Source organism: Lentinula edodes (assembly GCF_021015755.1).
Source record: "Lentinula edodes strain Le(Bin) 0899 ss11 chromosome Unknown C8R40scaffold_31, whole genome shotgun sequence".
Classification (NCBI taxonomy): Eukaryota; Fungi; Basidiomycota; class Agaricomycetes; order Agaricales; family Omphalotaceae; genus Lentinula; species Lentinula edodes.
Genome location: NW_025764337.1, coordinates 298,770 through 315,418, shown reverse-complemented (window position 1 = coordinate 315,418; position 16,649 = coordinate 298,770). Strand labels below are relative to the sequence as shown.

At 46.0% G+C, this 16,649-nt stretch overlaps 13 protein-coding genes across 13 annotated transcripts; 12 read left to right on the top strand and 1 right to left on the bottom strand.

The window, feature by feature from the left end:
- Positions 1-271: 271 nt before the first annotated feature.
- On the top strand, positions 272-867 carry C8R40DRAFT_1014332 (thioesterase; the record flags this gene model as incomplete). The annotated part of the gene is made up of 3 exons (XM_046222909.1): positions 272-342; positions 451-598; positions 655-867. Coding segments are annotated over 3 exons (432 nt in total), but the record flags the coding sequence as incomplete, so codon positions are not given.
- Positions 868-1,188: 321 nt separating this feature from the next.
- On the top strand, positions 1,189-4,584 carry C8R40DRAFT_1117123 (FAD/NAD-P-binding domain-containing protein). Its single transcript, XM_046228645.1, has 10 exons — positions 1,189-1,867; positions 1,918-2,200; positions 2,259-2,662; positions 2,719-2,766; positions 2,815-2,887; positions 2,981-3,251; positions 3,323-3,440; positions 3,509-3,599; positions 3,711-3,916; positions 3,984-4,584. Exons 1-10 carry the CDS (start codon positions 1,599-1,601, stop codon positions 4,144-4,146), a joined length of 1,926 nt encoding a protein of 641 aa, XP_046083607.1. The 5' UTR covers positions 1,189-1,598; the 3' UTR covers positions 4,147-4,584.
- Positions 4,585-7,304: 2,720 nt separating this feature from the next.
- C8R40DRAFT_1052374 (uncharacterized protein) lies at positions 7,305-7,913 on the top strand (the record flags this gene model as incomplete). Its single annotated transcript, XM_046224757.1, has 1 exon — positions 7,305-7,913. One exon carries the CDS (start codon positions 7,305-7,307, stop codon positions 7,911-7,913), a length of 609 nt encoding a protein of 202 aa, XP_046083606.1.
- A 432-nt stretch (positions 7,914-8,345) lies between these two features.
- On the bottom strand, positions 8,346-8,677 carry C8R40DRAFT_1052367 (uncharacterized protein; the record flags this gene model as incomplete). Its single annotated transcript, XM_046224756.1, has 2 exons — positions 8,346-8,457; positions 8,514-8,677. Coding segments are annotated over 2 exons (276 nt in total), but the record flags the coding sequence as incomplete, so codon positions are not given.
- A 117-nt stretch (positions 8,678-8,794) lies between these two features.
- On the top strand, positions 8,795-10,194 carry C8R40DRAFT_488566 (uncharacterized protein). Its single transcript, XM_046235222.1, has 4 exons — positions 8,795-9,205; positions 9,254-9,295; positions 9,343-9,700; positions 9,787-10,194. Exons 1-4 carry the CDS (start codon positions 8,866-8,868, stop codon positions 9,806-9,808), a joined length of 762 nt encoding a protein of 253 aa, XP_046083604.1. The 5' UTR covers positions 8,795-8,865; the 3' UTR covers positions 9,809-10,194.
- A 791-nt stretch (positions 10,195-10,985) lies between these two features.
- C8R40DRAFT_1012625 (uncharacterized protein) lies at positions 10,986-11,705 on the top strand (the record flags this gene model as incomplete). The annotated part of the gene is made up of 1 exon (XM_046222879.1): positions 10,986-11,705. A coding segment is annotated over one exon (720 nt), but the record flags the coding sequence as incomplete, so codon positions are not given.
- A 63-nt stretch (positions 11,706-11,768) lies between these two features.
- Positions 11,769-12,101, top strand: C8R40DRAFT_1025485 (uncharacterized protein; the record flags this gene model as incomplete). Its single annotated transcript, XM_046223072.1, has 1 exon — positions 11,769-12,101. A coding segment is annotated over one exon (333 nt), but the record flags the coding sequence as incomplete, so codon positions are not given.
- Positions 12,102-12,137: 36 nt separating this feature from the next.
- C8R40DRAFT_1052459 (uncharacterized protein) lies at positions 12,138-13,187 on the top strand (the record flags this gene model as incomplete). The annotated part of the gene is made up of 1 exon (XM_046224759.1): positions 12,138-13,187. A coding segment is annotated over one exon (1,050 nt), but the record flags the coding sequence as incomplete, so codon positions are not given.
- A 438-nt stretch (positions 13,188-13,625) lies between these two features.
- Positions 13,626-13,946, top strand: C8R40DRAFT_1052212 (uncharacterized protein; the record flags this gene model as incomplete). The annotated part of the gene is made up of 1 exon (XM_046224748.1): positions 13,626-13,946. A coding segment is annotated over one exon (321 nt), but the record flags the coding sequence as incomplete, so codon positions are not given.
- Positions 13,947-14,495: 549 nt separating this feature from the next.
- Positions 14,496-14,756, top strand: C8R40DRAFT_1019898 (uncharacterized protein; the record flags this gene model as incomplete). The annotated part of the gene is made up of 1 exon (XM_046222985.1): positions 14,496-14,756. A coding segment is annotated over one exon (261 nt), but the record flags the coding sequence as incomplete, so codon positions are not given.
- A 75-nt stretch (positions 14,757-14,831) lies between these two features.
- C8R40DRAFT_1018501 (uncharacterized protein) lies at positions 14,832-15,338 on the top strand (the record flags this gene model as incomplete). Its single annotated transcript, XM_046222966.1, has 2 exons — positions 14,832-15,144; positions 15,196-15,338. Coding segments are annotated over 2 exons (456 nt in total), but the record flags the coding sequence as incomplete, so codon positions are not given.
- A 69-nt stretch (positions 15,339-15,407) lies between these two features.
- Positions 15,408-15,662, top strand: C8R40DRAFT_1012916 (uncharacterized protein; the record flags this gene model as incomplete). Its single annotated transcript, XM_046222886.1, has 1 exon — positions 15,408-15,662. A coding segment is annotated over one exon (255 nt), but the record flags the coding sequence as incomplete, so codon positions are not given.
- Positions 15,663-15,737: 75 nt separating this feature from the next.
- On the top strand, positions 15,738-15,959 carry C8R40DRAFT_1013915 (uncharacterized protein; the record flags this gene model as incomplete). The annotated part of the gene is made up of 1 exon (XM_046222903.1): positions 15,738-15,959. A coding segment is annotated over one exon (222 nt), but the record flags the coding sequence as incomplete, so codon positions are not given.
- Positions 15,960-16,649: the final 690 nt, after the last annotated feature.

The window sequence follows — 16,649 nt, the reverse complement described above, 5'->3', positions numbered from 1 at the left end:
CCTGGACGACTTTGGATACGAAGATTTAGGCACATCTCTATTGGGGCAGGAAAGCTCACCATGATTGTGCAAGAAAGCCGCAATGGGAACAGGAACAGAGGTTAATTCATCATAGGTTTGTATCGACATCTTGAAGGATACGGTTCTTGTTCAAAACAATAAATTTCCACAGTGATGGAAGGATGAGAAGTCCGGCAGGATGTTCCCTGAGCGGCCGGCATAGTTGCCATTCGAACTCTTTTCAGTTTTCTCAACCCCGTCTCAACCCAACATGCATTCGGAAAACTTGAAAACTTTGAGGAGAGAAGAATTCGGATATACGCTGTCATACAGAACGCGATGGTAAGAACTCGTCCATAACCCATTCTTTTCCTCCAGTCAGATTTTCAACATCTGAAAGTTTCACGGTCTTAAGTAAATCTTCAGATTGTTGACCGTGTCGATTTGAAGGAGCGACAATGACCAGTACCACCATATAAACAATTCCATCTATTACCACCTTTTCGACTCAATAGTCAACACGTATCTCCTAGAATCCTGTGGACAGAATTCTCAAGAGTCGCACTCAATCGGGCTTGTCGTTTCATCCTGGTGTCAGGTACACGTTTCTTGTTACATTGCCCCTTTTTTGACCTCAAGCTAACTTATGCGCAGTTTTTTGCTCCGTTGTCGTTCCCAGATATCCTCGATCTCTGTCTCCGAGTCAAGAAGCTTGGCGACAGCTCCGTGACGTATGAAATAGGTGTATTCAAACAAGGATCAAATTCACCTACGGTTGTCGGAGGGTATATTCATGTCTTTGTAGACCGCAAGAGTGGAAAGAGAACTGCTATACCCCTTGCTGTTCGAAATGGCCTGGAAGCGTTGACATCAAGCGCAAGTAAATTGTAGTTTAGGTAGGTTATTTTAACTGGGGGATTCAAAGGCCAATACCGAGTTTGCAGATGTAAATTCATTCTTGCACTACCGAGTCGAAATCAAATGAAATCCATGCTTCCATACAAAGAACGAAGATCCAGTGTTTAACCCACAACTGATTACCAACATACGGTGAAAGCTACATTCTTTCACTCATTCCTTCTTTCCTTTGGCTTTAAACAGTAAACCAGGTCATTTTGTCAGACAGCACGACAAAAGCTTGACGACAGTTGCGCCGACGACCGGTCACGGAGTGTCACGGCGGCCGCGGGATGTAAGCAATCTTTGAAATCTAACAGGCAGTTCGGTATTAACAAGCTATCAGTATCGACCTATGTCGAAGCAGCACCACATCACTGACCCCGACAGTTGACGCGTCAGAGCTGAACTGATTCCTTCCTGATCCAGAATCTTTGCGCATTTTGCGGTTTGTTCAGGGACAAGTTTAAGCCTAGGTCCTTCGAGACCATGTTCTGATATGTTTATCAGGGTCGTCTCATTAGACTTTGTTCCTATTTGTAACCTCCCGCAACCTACCGTGACCCTTTAGGATTCATTTTCTTCGTGTAACTACTTGATTTTGTTTCAATATCATCAAGATTGTCTTCCTGGTCCCACTCCTTTTCCTTATCAGCCTCTTGCTCTTTTCGTCCTTTCTCCTCTCCTTCCAATTCTTACAAATGAAATCTTCAAGTTCCGTAACCAGCAGCCACACTATGTATGAATCCGACAATGACCAAGATTATCCCTTGTACACCATGTCTTCCGCGAAGACCACGCACAATTTGCACCAGTCTGTTCTGGTCATAGGTTCTGGAGCAGCCGGACTGGTCACTGCGCAGACTCTCATCACGGACGGGTTTACAAACGTCCATATTTTCTCGAAAGATAGTCACCCTGGCGGGGTATGGGAACACAACAAAGTCTATTCGGGTGTTTTTATAAACAAGTGCGTTCAGCAAATTTCAATTGGGTATGTCATGTTGATGATATTCTTAGCCTATATGGCGACTATCGGTTCTCTTCCATGGAAATGCCTCGTCACCCCTCTCGGGATCCCAAGAACAACAGGCTTAGTGCAGAGGACATGCAATTCTATTTCGAGAAATTCACAGAGACGTACCTTCGAGATCGCATAAGCTACGAAACGGAGGTTCTGAACATCAGGCGCCCCAAGCCTCCGTTTGACTCTGATCCCCCCAATTGGATAGTGAAATATCGGAAGAAGGGGAAGAAAGGAATGCGAGAAATGGGCTTCCATAGGATCATACTATGCACAGGGGTACGTGCTGCTTTGTTTGCGTGACCATTTTTCTTCAATTTACAGCCTTCAATTTCAGGGATGCCACAAACCACGTATCCCTTCTGCTTTCTCCCCTTCTGCTGTGAAAGCCTCTGGATTCCTCGGACCCGTCATTCATTCTTCAGACTTCCGGGCCAAACTCGATACGATTTTTGCTGCCGTGCAACCATCTGATCATCATCGTTCCATGCAACCAAACTCTCGTCCTGATCCATATCTACCAGACCCGCCGAGCGCCGAAGATCATGGAGCGGGTTCCAACTCTGATGAAAATGACGGTGGCGGGGTAGTCGTTGTAATCGGCGGAGGCAAGTCTGCCCAAGACATTGCCGGTTTCCTTGCAAATGAGGGTCACCATAGGAATGTGTGCATGATCTACGAGAAGACTGATGCTTTCGTAGCATCCACGACGCAACTTTCGAGTCGAATTCGGAGGAGTCGGTGAATAAAATAACTGAAAGTGTAGATGCGTTGCACTAAGGTTCTCCTTCCTATAGTATCTTGGGTGTCTTGAGCCCACATTCCGAGTTAAGGACGCCTCTTGAGTGCGTGTTCTTGTTTTCATATTGCACCTCATCTGATTAGGTTCACAGACGTTTCTTACATAAGACTTGGTTAGGGAGTAGAACCGTCCGAGGTATATTTGATATGGCTTCGAGTTACTCGGTGAGTCTCCTAGTCCTTCACCTTCCATTGATCTGCTACTAATGAAATGTCCTTATCATCAAACTTCATCCTCCTTATCCAATTGTAAAACAGTTCAAATCATTTCAAATCCCACCCAACTCTCCTCTGCGCCTGAGTCAAGAACCTTTCTGGAGCTTACGAGTAAACGACGAGGTCTGTCGTAGAGGGAATAGTTTTCACGTGCTGGTCAATGAAGGCAAAATACACATTGAAGCGCCAGCGAAAGCTGTGGAATTCGGTGAAGATGGGAGGTCGATTGTGTTGAATGATGGAAGAGTGATCAGAGCGGACGCGATCGTGCTGGCTACGGGTTACGAGTCTTCGTGGACTGATCTGTTTGATGGTATGTGTATCTACTATGATAGTGTCTTGTACGTAGTTTACTCATGCCGATCCGTGGACTTCGCTTTCCAGTTCAAACGATCAATCAAGTTGGCCTCGGGAAATATCCTCCCCAATACGTCTCACTTGATGCTTATGACCAAGAATGGAAAGGATACATGTCGTTGAAGAATCCCCCTCCTGCACCTGCGTGAGTTTCCTTTTACCCTCATCCCATCTCCGGCCATTGGAAAGGTTTACCATTTGTCACTTATACAGCGTCAACCAGCAATGGATGAGCTGTATTTATAGAGGGATCGTCCCCGCAAAGAACATCCTGAAGCGGGATTTAGCCATTAATGGAGCTGTGGTACGCGCGTATCTCTAATTTTCGCCCTCCCCCATTTGAGCACTCTACACCGTTACCTGCCTTTCATGCCTATGCTCATCATCCTTCTTCATGCCTCTACCCACCTTCCAGTTCTCGACAAACAACGGCTACGTATTCGAAACCACCGCACACTGGATATCGTCATATTTCCTCGAGGATTCCTTTTTGCAACTACCGGCTGGTATCAAGGAGGCCGTTCAAAGCACGGAGCGTACGTCCGCGTGGCTAAGGAGAAGGTATCCGGACATGTTGCATTGGACAAATGAAAGTCACAGTAGTGATATTCAATTTTGGAGGTGAGCACTTTGTTCACGTTCGCTTTCTTCCTATTTCTCTTATAACGTTTTCGCACATCTCTTGTAGCTGGCCCCAGTACACCGACGATCTCCTTCGGGATATGGGTTTACGCCATGGTAAAGCTCGGACAGGAGGAAATGCGCTGACTTGGTTGTTTAAACCCATTGAGGTTGAGGTCATAAAGGATCTAACGAAGGAGAGAGCTGCATTGAGGATGCAGAGTGCTTGAGTCCCGACCTTCCCACCACTGTGACACCTATCTGCATGGTAAGTACTGCTTAAGGTAATGTGAATGCAGACGGTCGCATTTTAAGCCTTATCCTGGCTGTACTCAAGAGGGCACGGCAGCACGCCGAGGAAGAGGAGCCTGGAGGGAAAATCGACACAAGTCTTACGGATATACTCGTAGTGTGCAAGAAACAACAATATGTAATAAATGCTCGAGATTGCACGAGACAAGTTGAGCGTGTCAAGCCAGGTCCCTGTCTTGGCAACCGCGGCAGAAGTTTAGTGGAGGACATTGCTGGTCCTTGGAGAACTTTCACACCTCGCTTCCTAGGAGGCATAAATGTTATTCAAATGTTTCCCGCAGATTATATCACAGCAGTTGTGTTTCAACAACTTCAATAATGTATCATTGCGCAGCTCCGGCCCACTCAGTGCTGGTTTATTGTTTTCTGAAAATCATGAGCTCGGTACCTGCAAGCTTAAGACTCACTGCGACTTACTAACTACCTAGGTATCTTCGGCTCTTCGGATAAATGTTTGAGGGTAAGCATCTTTGGTGCCACATCTACACATGTACTGTATGTTTCCCCGACTTCAACTGCTTCGACACCGAATTTGGGACAAGCATACGCATATCTTTTGGGAATAAGAATCTGTTTGAACGAATAAGAACCTCGGAAAGACTACCCTTGACAGACTGGAGTAAGCTTCTCCGCGTTATGCGTATCCTGAAGCCGGAGATAAACTGCTTTTGGCTGAAGCCGGCGTTGCAGAGGAAATCTTGACACTTGTGTTTCATGCCGGTTTCATGTTATTGGAATTTTCTAATAGGGAGTTGGCCAGTTTTGGGTTTAAGCGCCATTTCGGTTTTACACGGAAGGTGGATGAAGCCTCAAGGCCTCAACATTCAATTACTGGAGAAGGCAGAAACTTACAAGATATTGTCCAACGACACAGAATTGAAGGACTCCTCACTTTGAGTCAAATAGCGAGGTTGCGAGTTGCTCAGACTTGCGCTAACCGACGGAGTCGGAGAAAGCCGAATCTGACGCCGTGGAGGACGTATATATTCAAAGACTTTCGGCATCAATACATATTGAACGGTACCTCCTCTTTCAACAAAGCCCATCTTACCATCTTGTCTTCATCTTGTTAGAGCTCCTTGGTCAACATCTATTACTGATCTTCGTTTGCTGAAGAGCAGTAATGCTATCATCTATCACGTCTTTTCTTCCTTCTGCGTTACAGAACATCAACTCAAATTCCCATGCGAGCCCACCACCAGTTGTTGATGATGACGATGAAGACGACGAGCACGATGTGAAGCCGGGCGGAGCGGCTCCAACGAGGAAGAAAGAGAAGAAGGAAAAAGGTGCCAATGAAGTCCGTTTCTTTGATAACTTCAAACTTCATGTATGTGTGATCTAAAGGGTGTTCGTACAGACTTTTATATTCGTACGACCACCACCAGCCAAGTCAAATCACCCTTTGAACCTTCAAGTTCAATTAGTTCCTCCCAACTCTCAAACTCCTGGGGTGACAGGTTCCTCGACATCCACGCCTCGGCAGTCTCTTGATGATGCAGAGCTTGCTCCGCCTCCTAGTCTTCTGACGCATAATCAAGCCGGTGCAGACACTGTTGGAGAACCTCTGGCTCGAACTTCAACAACTCAGTCTTCTCGCTCTGAAGTATCCACGTATTCATCATCAGGATATACATCCACAGCGTCCTTTTCTTCTGTGGGGTCTACTGCCTCAGGGCGGCGGCTGATCATACCGCTGTATAATCTTCAGGCCCATAATGTCATGACCAACACCATAGTAGATGCTGGTACAGACGCGAAGATTGCCAGATTCACGCGAAAAGGCTTAGAGATGATCGATCTAGCTGTAATGGAAGTTGTCGAGGTCTGGCCTACTCCTTCCGGTGCCGCTACTTCAACAAACACGAACACTACCGGTGCTCGAGGAAGCATAGATGAAGGTCGTACACTCCAAAATCGTCCTTCGACGATAGGAACTGTCCCTCTTCGATCACGTCCGACAACACCAGATCCAGAGCGTTTGACTCCAGGTTCGTCTGTCGTATCCGTATCTTCCGCTGGTCTTTCTGCAACAGATGAACACCATTTGCCTCAAAACCCTACTGCGGTACCTATTCGCGTCGCACCGCAGAAGCGAAACATCTTTGGAAAGTTGTTCAAGAAAAAAGATACTTCCTCGTCTCCTGAAAAGACACCGACATTACCTCCTAAATCTATCATTCCTCCATCCCCCACGAGTTTGATAAAGACACCTGTCCAAACCCCTACACATTCAGTCATCCCACCCTCCCCTACAAACTCATCGCGTCATGGCCGAAATCTATCCTCATCCATGACCAACTTTGGCAAGCGTGGTGCTTCGGCCTCACCTAGTCGGCCAATGACATCTACCGGTGGTGAAGGCACTGGCCTTGGACTCAGAAGTCTCATTAAGAACGCCCGGCCCTCTAGTATGCACCTAGACCCGAACGACGTTCAACCCCGTGATTTCGCCTACGATAATAACGATTTCGGTCCCAAATCGCAGGCGGCAACGGCAGCCCTTAGTACAACATCTTCACGCATCAGCACGGCTTCGAAGATGAGTAACAACAATACTCTTGAACCTCCCTCCATGTTTGTCGCCGCTACTGGTGGTTCTTCCACTTCCAACGCCGTAATTTTACCTGCCACATTAGGAATCCAACCCACTCTCTCATCACCAGGTGGCCCAATAGCCTTATCTGCATTTGTCAACTTCACTTCTTCTGGCTATCCTCCGCCAAAGAGCATGGGGTTTGGCCGAGGCCCTGCGCTATATGTTTGGGTTATCCGGAAATGGATTAAGACCCCAGAAGGTACAAGCGGTGCCGGGTTGTTTGGAGGAATGAAAGATGCAATAGGTAGCATGGGCGCTAACAATAATGGCAGTAGCATGCAGTCTGGACGTGGAATGCAGATGAGGATAGCCGGATTGTCCGAAATCGAAGTACGTGTGGAATGGAAACGCGGTAAAAAGTCGAAGTCAAAGAAAAAGGTCAAAGACAGTGCGCAAGATGGAGATGCGGAGGGTAGTACCTCCCGCGGTGCTTCTCATTCGCGGAGACAGAGCATTATCACTAACGAAACGAGTCCAATGGGGTCGGTTTCGTCGTTACCTGCAGCCACCTCAGAATCTTCCGAAGCACGCAAGAAACGACATCGTCTGAGCACTGCGTCAAAAGCGTCTACCAATGAGGATCCCGACACTACTTTGACCTCGTTCAGATTAGGACGAGGACGAGCAAAGGCGCAAATAACTGATGAAGATGATGACGGCAATGATAGTGATCCTGAGGACTCTGAGACGCCATGGACGTGTACGCTCAAAGCCCGGCACCTGGGTGTGGCAGGTTTACCACGTTCCTCGCCCTCACCCTCTACATCCACACCCATTAAAGTCAAAATAGCAACCCTCTCACCTATGCCACATCACCCCAAAGTCGTCGCGATGCTGAAAGTCCCCTATCCTCTCCCTGATCTTGAAGTTCAGACAATGTCTATCCGGAAACGGCCTATTGGACTACCTGGTGCTCCCCTCAACCAGAGATCGGACCCGGGCTCGCCAGCAATGGGGCTTGTGTTCAGGGCGGAGGAGATTAAGGATGTGGTATGCAGTACTGGGATATGGGTTGTCGTGCGGGAAGGGTTTGGTGGAGTTGGCAAAGTTTCTAGGAAGGGTGACGGATGGAGAATTCGGGCTTGATTTCTTCAGAAATATAGGCGGTACCGGGCTAACCGAACTGCTCTCTCAGCTTTGTTACAAAACATCATCAAGCCATATCGAGACCACGAGAATATATTTAAAGATGTACATATGTATGCAGCGTGCCTCATCGTACCTCCTCCAAACCATTACTTCTCAATAATATAATTAATTCATCATCGTTGAATATGACAAAAATGCTAGGATGCCGTGCACAAGAGAAATATATATTTCATTGCAATTGTAAATGGCAGAGGATGAGTACTGATGAGTATGAGTATCAATCTCGATTGTAGTGGATTGACACACCACAAATATATCTTCTAGATGTACACCAATGCGCACAGAATCAAAGATTTTGGGAACTCAAGGAAATTGAGCACAACAATACACGGATTGTATCACAATAATCGTCCGAGATCGTTAGAATTGTTACAAAATCATATCTCGAGCTAACAGTGATGGAAGAAAAGGTGATTCCTTCACGAGCTGGAATTTTGGAGAAGACCAAGAGGTTGCTGCAGCCAAAACCTTTCTCGCGTCTCTAGAGTGTGAGGACATAAGAAAAGAAGTATTTTTTTTAGAAATCAAGAAGCTTACCGTGAATCTACTCGAACAACGGTCTCTAGTCCATCATCTGATACCCACAGGATATCGAGATGAATCGAGCCCCCAGTTATGCCGAATGAATCCAGAAGCGCCTGATGAATATTTTGTCGAATGCTGATCTCTGAAGTGACTTTAGGTTGCAACTCAAAGCGGAGATTCCCGCTACCTTTAGGGTAGAGGGTCTTAGTGGACCCAACTTTTCAATTCTGAGGAAATTGGACCGATGCTGTCAAAAACCACGTTTTATCTGTCAGAATCACGTTTCTCATGCGACATCCCGCGTCAAGATTGTGCCTCCCGTGACGCCGACGGGTTTTTCAACATTCCTTAACAATTCACCTACATGTCGTTAATTATCTGTGGGCACAACGCTTCCGCTGCTTTCGACCCGAGCATATTTTACTCTGCAATATCTCGCTCTTTTCTCACTGCTGACTGTGGAACCCCTTGCAATAACAGCACCTTTCAATCATTGGTTACATTTAGGACGCCGTACACAGCATACACGATACTCGCCGACTTTATCGTATTCGATGAATTGCAAGGGTTCAATACTGTCCTGGGTCTACAAATTTGGCAGTCTTGCGAAAGACTTAGTTGCACAAACTTTGTTTTGGCCATACCCCGTATTCAATCCGCCCTTTGCATACCGTTACCCCTTTTTCCGTCTCGGGCTTCGTTGGGTATGTTGCTGTGGACTCTTATTCGTCATGGTTTTAATTAGTTGATAGGCTCGGTTTCGTCACCTTCTGTTCCCTCTGGAGGCCCATTCGGTAAGTAACTGTGGGTTTGTCCTGTCCTGTTTTTCATTAGCTGTCAGGTTCGACCTTGTCTACACATGTTACGACTCAAGCTGCATTGACCGATGGTCTCATAATAGCTGCACCCCAGTTGGCACACCGTCCTTCTGATAATATATCTGGGTCTTTTACACCCACTGCCTCGTCGTCTACGTTGACTGATCAGCCCTGTGCGAGCACGTTCTGCAAACATGATGGTATTTCTTCCGCGGAGTCATTGACTGGTTCCTGTGCAACTGTAGCTTCGTCGTCGTCGTTGCCTGATGAGCTCACTGTCAGCTTGTCGTCCATGCAGTTGCTCCGCGCCTCGTTACTCTGTAATTCAATTACTGGTATCCGGTGTTCTGCTTTTGTACAAGACATTTCTTGTTTAACAAGGTATGCTGCATTACATGGTATCAATTTACAAGGGATCGTTGATATCCGCGCCTGTCGACTGGCGGTTCTGCATCACATTCTCACAGGTCACTGCTTTGCTTACAATGATAATAATCCTCATGCTTGTCGGGCCTTTGCCGCTGATTTTACTTCCAAATCCGATTATTATAGGTCAATTGCCGATCTCGTTCGTTCTTCTAAAGCTTCAGATCTTCCGGTGGACAAGCTTAAAATTATGCTGGAATCTGTATGCATTAAAGATAATTATCAGACCCGCGACACCCGTCGTCAAATGTTACGCAGTTTACAGAGATATTTGTCTCGTGTGCAGATTATGAACGTTGATGAGAGTAAAGTGTTACCGTCCCGCGCGACTGATATACTCACAGGCCTCGATAAATTCCCAATATCTGTTCTTCTGCTATATTGTCGGCAGCATGGTGTCGAAGTTTCAATTGCCACTGCTACGGTTACTCGCGTCCGTGATCTGTTAGGCCGTCATTTAGTGACGGGCACTTGTTATGGCAAGCATGATCTGGTTGGATGTCGTTCAGTTGTTGAATCATTTTTCCCTAGTGGTACACACACCACCAATAATCAAGCTGACGAGTTCAAGATTTTACTACTGGACCTCCTAAGGAAAAATATGAATCTTACTTCATTAAGAACTATTTTGGATATATTAGAAGTTAAACGCGGCAAGACTGACAACAAGAAGGAATTGCAGCGGCGCTTGAGATTATATGTCGACCAAATCGCGTCTGTCTCCGATTCCAAACGTGATATTGCTAGAACAAAATTAGAACAAATTAAAAATTTGTGGCCGGCATTAGTGCCTATGACTGTCAAAGAGCAATGCGTTCGAAACTTCATTCAACTTACATCCACTGAAAACTTGAAAATGTTTACATGCGCATCTTGCTCTGTTGAAGATCTCAAAACACACGTTTGCGAAGTTGATCATGGGTCAATCGATATGACATTGCTGAATGCACCCAATGTGAGATCATCTTCTAAATTCCCATCTGTGGTTGTGGATTCAAATTGGTTGGACGAGCAGTGTATTCCTCCTGAGTTACCTACCCCTCTGGCTGAACACCCGGAGGCGATTCTGGATAACAATGGCATCAAAATCTTGGAAGACGGTAGAAAGATGCTGCTTCTGTGTCGGTCGTGTCATTCAGCGTTGAAAAATAATAAGACACCAGCCCTTTCGTTAGCCAACCACCTCTTTGTCGGCGAAGTTCCACCGGAACTAAAAGAACTAACTGTCGTTGAAGAGGCTATGATATCGCGGTGTCGTGCTAAGAGCTGGATCATCCAACTCAAAGAAGAAAATGGGTTTGTCACTCCGACCAATCAACGAGGTTTGAAAGGGAATATCATAATATTTCCTCAGAAGGTATCTTCAGTAATCAAAACGCTTCCGCCCTCGTTAGAGGAACTATCTCAGCCCATTTGTGTAATCTTTGTTGGTTCTTCGCGCCCCAGTGATGAATGGCTTAGAAAACAAGCACGACCGTTGACCGTTCGGCCTGCCAAAGTACGGGCGGCTTTGATGTGGCTAAAAATGCACAACAAATGGTACAAGGACATCGAAATAAATGATGACCTGTTACATTCACTCCCAGATGAATTTTCGCTACCTGTTCATGTTGAGCATGTCGTACCCGACGATACGAACGAAGCTCTAACTTCCGGTTACGATCGAACTTCGATAAATCCTGATGAGTTACAGGGAACCGGTCCATCGTTTGAAAGCGTCGTGATTGCAGATGTCGACGGAAATGCTACTGTCAATGAACTTCGCGCGGCCGCTATGCGTCACATTAAAAAAGGCGGTTCTTATGCTGAAATCCCGCATGAAGTGAATCCTGTTAACGAATTTTTCAATCCATCAATGTTCCCGATGATATACCCTACTTTGTTTCCTTTTGGTATCGGAGGGTTTGAAGACCATCATCGGGCGTGCCCGTTGTCAATGAAAAGGCACGTCAAGCATTTGTTGTCGTGTAGAGATCGCCGCTTTCAAGAGCATTACTCTTTCCCATTCACGGTATTCAATATTTTGCAGCGGCGCGAAATGCTATTGTCGACTGCTTTAAAGACAAAAAGATCAAATTTTCCTTTCCTTGCTAAACAGTTGGCTACTGTTTCGGCTACCGCTGTATCTGCCGTTGCACGCCGTCTTGCTTTGGGTGAACCGGTGTCGTTCAGGAATTCTGAGGAGCAGTTAGTGTCTAAACTGATGGAGCAGGTCAACTTGGTTACTTCCAATGTACCTGGTTCGTCGTCCTCACTAGTAAATATGAGAAATCAAATTCGAGCATTAATGACTGACCAAGGCTTGCCCAGTTTTTATGTGACTATAAATCCCGCTGATGTATATAATCCAGTGGTTAAACTTTTGGCGGGAAACGAAATTGATATAGACAACATGCTAGACTCCGAAGTTCCTCGCTACTGGGATCAAGCGACTCTTATTGCAAAGAATCCTGTTGTTGCTGCGAAATTTTTCAATATTTATCTTCGATCTTTCTTGTCTGCATTACTGGGTTATGACCCCAGCCAAGAAAATCTGACGGGTGGTATATTAGGTGTTGTTAAGGCCCATTATGGGTGTATTGAGGCCCAAGGCAGAGGCAGTCTGCATTGCCATATGATGATATGGCTTGAGGGTGGTTTAAATCCCAATGAAATAAAGCAGCGTGCTATAGAGGACCCAGAGTCTGACTTTTGTGCAAGGTTAATCCAATTCCTTGATGAATCTATCTCTAACAGTGTTCCTCCGCTCCCTAACGAGCCAGTCCATGTGCCGTCTGATGATAAACATCCCTGTTCTGTCAGAGGTACGACGATGGAAGGTTTTGATCGTTCTATAATGACAAGTGAGACCGCTAAACAGAAGGATGTCCACAATCTAGTCATGAAATGTCAAGTACATACGCACAGCGGGACTTGTTATAAGTACTGTAAAGGCAATACTCATCCAAAACAATGTCGATTTGGATTGGATGCTTCGAATACTGAACCTATTACTCATTTCGATCCTGCAACTGGTGAACTGACATTGCGGTGTCTGGACGGATTAGTGAACAACTTTAATGAGTTTATTATTCGCGCTATTCGCTGCAATATGGATATTAAATTCATCGGGTCTGGTGCATCCGCTAAAGCTGTCTTGTATTATATCACAAATTACATTACAAAGTCGCAATTGAAAGCACACGTTGCATTTGCCGCACTCGAGAGAGCTGTGAGGCGTTTACATGAGCAGGATGTTGATGACGATCCGTTAACCGTTCGTGCTAAAAAATTACTGCAAAAATGTGCCTATATGATGATCAGTCAGCAGGAGTTGTCTGCGCAACAAGTGTGCACTCACTTGCTCGGACTCGAGGATCACTTTACTTCTCACTCATACCGTAATTTCTATTGGATTTCCATCGAACGCTTTCTCGATTCCCAGGTGCCTTCGCCTGAATGCGTTGTACCTAAAAAACCCCAAGAACTCCTTGGATCGATATTAGACGATGAGAGTGAAAGGACAACAATATCGACAACTGTTGACGCTCCTATCGAAAGAGATGTCGCCGACTGTGAGATTGAAGAACAATCCGACGACGAAGATGATGAAGTCACATTGACGGTGGATAACGATGGCGGTCTTGTTGCGAAAGCGACCCCTCTTGACGATTATCGGTTTAGACCTCCCGAGGTCGAAGGCCTTTGTTTGTGGGAAGCAGTGGCGCGATGCAAAAAGATCCGCATACCAGTGAAAAAATTTCGTGCCGATTCAACGTCTGAGCTTCAAGACCTCGTGAACATTGAGGAATGTGAGGAAAACACAGAATATGCAGACCATGATACCACAAATGATGAAACTTCTAATTCATTAGATGAAATTTTGGACAGCGATGCTCGTATGCGTCCCAAGTTCCGATTCGTCGCACAACATCCTGAGTATGAGAGCCATTTATATGTAGTGGAAGACAGCAAAACTCGGAAAGTCCCTGTTCCAATTGGTCCCACTATTCCCCGAAGAGATCGCGAAAACGTACGACCTCGATACTGTCGTTTGATGTTGATGTTTTTCAAACCATGGCGAAACGGGATAGATCTTCGTGAAAATCATGAAAGTTGGGAAGATGCATTCGACGTTTTCATTGAATCGTGTTCAATCAGAACAAAAGCTATAATGGATAACATGCAAATACTGCATGAGTGTAGGGATAGCCGTGACGACCACTTTGCGAACAGAGCTAACGCTCGCCGGCTGCGTTCGTCTTTTGCGGAAAACGAAGCACAGAATCCGCGTGAGGAACACGAAGATGACTTCCTAGCTGATATTGACCAAGAGACGGATATCATAAACCATTTGCTCTCCATAGAGATGACACATTCAGATGCCGCTGCAAATGCTAATGGTGAAGCTTTAGATTGCGTTAATCATATGGACGCGTCCGGTGCGTTTTGCCGTGATGTGCTTGCTATATCTCCGTCGGCTGAACACGAGAACGTCAGTCTAGTAGTAAAAATTACAGATGAGAATCCTGCTCACGAACAAGCGTGGAAGGACGCGTACGACCAACGGAAGCAGGATTGGAAACGCAAAGCCACTGCAGATCTTTCGGTTCCAGCATTAGCCGAGGGTACAACCTACGACGGGTCTATACGCCGTATCGAGGGTGTAACTTCAGTTAATGAAGATGCAGTTATTCAAGGCGGATTGTATAAACAGTATGAGGCGGATAAAGTAGACGTTGACGAATTCGTATTACAATATACCCCCCGAATGAATACAGAGCAAGAGAGGGCATTCAGGATCGTCGCATCGCATTCACAAGAGAAAAAACCGGCACCTCTCCGTATGTATCTCGGTGGGCCAGGTGGAACAGGCAAATCCCACGTAATCTCAGCCCTAAAGAATTTCTTTGATCAGCAGCAACAAACAAGACGATTTAGACTTGCGTCTTACACAGGTGTGGCTGCTAAAAATATCGCCGGAATGACCCTTCATGCCGCATTGTCTTTGGTTTCAAACTCTAACATGAAAAGAAATAGCAAATCACACAAGGACCTCATAGCGATGTGGCAAGGTGTTGACTATTTGTTTGTGGATGAAGTGTCTATGCTGGGGTGCCGTTTTATGCTGAAAATTAGTCGTGCGCTGAGTAAAGCAAAGCAAAATGATTTGCCTTTCGGTGGGATCAATGTGATCTTCGCAGGCGACTTCGCCCAATTAGGGCCAGTACGCGACCCTCGTTTATTTTCTTTTGTTGATACATCGAGAGTAGGCACTGTAAGTGGGCAGGAAGCTGTGTTTGGAAAGCTGTTATGGTTTGCTGTCACCACTGTTGTGATACTAACAGTTGTAATGCGTCAAGGGGGGGATGCAAATAGCTTATTCGTAGGCCTTTTGCAGCGCCTACGGACTGGCTCGTGTACTGTGGATGACTATGCCGTCTTGAATAATCGCCTTTTGTCAGTCGTAGCGCCTGACTGGAATTCCAAAAAATGGGAACACACACCTACAATCGTCTCTAACAATCGCATAAAAGATTTGCTCAATGAACGCGCAACTGAGGCCTATGCACGACGGACTGGTCAAAAGCTGCATTGGTACTACTCCGTCGATACTCACCTGGGTCACCCAGTGGAAAATCATGTCTTACAGGGTTATCTGAATGGCTTAGATTCTGGCAAAACAAACCAACGTCTCGGTCGACTCCCTCTTGTTATTGGTATGCCTGTGATGATAACACAGAACTTCGACGTCGAGTCTGGTGTTGTAAACGGTTGTCAAGGGATTTTGAAAAGTGTACGGTATAGAGTCGATGATCAGGGGTTTCGTCATGCGATTTCTTGCGTGGTGGAAGCCAAAGATACGAACGCGAGAGAATCTTTGCCTTTCTTGAGCAGCAATCAACACGTTGCAGTGATTGAAGACAAAATTAGTATGTCTTTCACTCATGAGTATACAAAGAAACGCTGTAATTTTCAACGAACACAACTTCCGTTGGCTCCTGCCTTTGCCATGACAGCGCATAAAGCACAAGGACAGACTCTTGAGACTGCGGTGGTTGACTTCGAATCGTGCCGTGGGACCGAGGCGCCCTATGTTATGGCATCACGCGTGAAATCGCTCGACGGTCTTTTAATTCTTCGACCTTTTCAGCTTAAGAAAATTCAATGTCGCCAGTCCGAAGATAGCCGGAAAGAACATACTCGTCTCAACATTCTAGCTGTGCATACCACGATGAGCCATGGTTCAGTCGGAGAACAGGCGGAAGCTAGAGTCAAGGTCGCTTCTTATAAATGGCAACCATGCTCCGTGCCCGACGAAGATCTGACTTCTGCTAGTCGACTAGCTGAAATTCAGAATGGGCTGAAGCATTTCGCGGAGATTTGTGATGGAGAAGATCCTGGGCTTAAGGTTTGTTCTTTTAGTTTTCGTTTATATCATTGGACTGACGGAAATGTCATATCCAAAAATGTAGACTGGGATACGTATCGCGAAAAGACGGGTTTCGAATGGTGACTGTCATGATTGCCCAACTGCTGGGTCGTCTCCAAAGAAGCAAAAGCGAGTTGTCTTCCCGGATTCAAAATAATGTCAACATGAGTGCAACACAGGGTACGTCTGTTCTTTGTACGAAGAACGCCTCCACTTTTCGCTAATTAATTCGTAGCAGGTGAAGATCATGACGTACGGTTGTCTATCGTTTGTAGCTCGGTCTGGTGGTTGCACCCGCTGCCCGCTTCTTAATTATTCCCTTTCGTCGCGAGTAGAATTTCCTGATTCTCCGTTTGCCTGACACTCACTGTCCTTCCTCAGTAACCGCATCTGATATATTTTCTTCTTCTCACTGTCGATCGATCTTGTTCGCCAAACGTAATTCATTGTGTTAGATGATCGACGAGACAAACGGCGGCCATATTGGCTGGT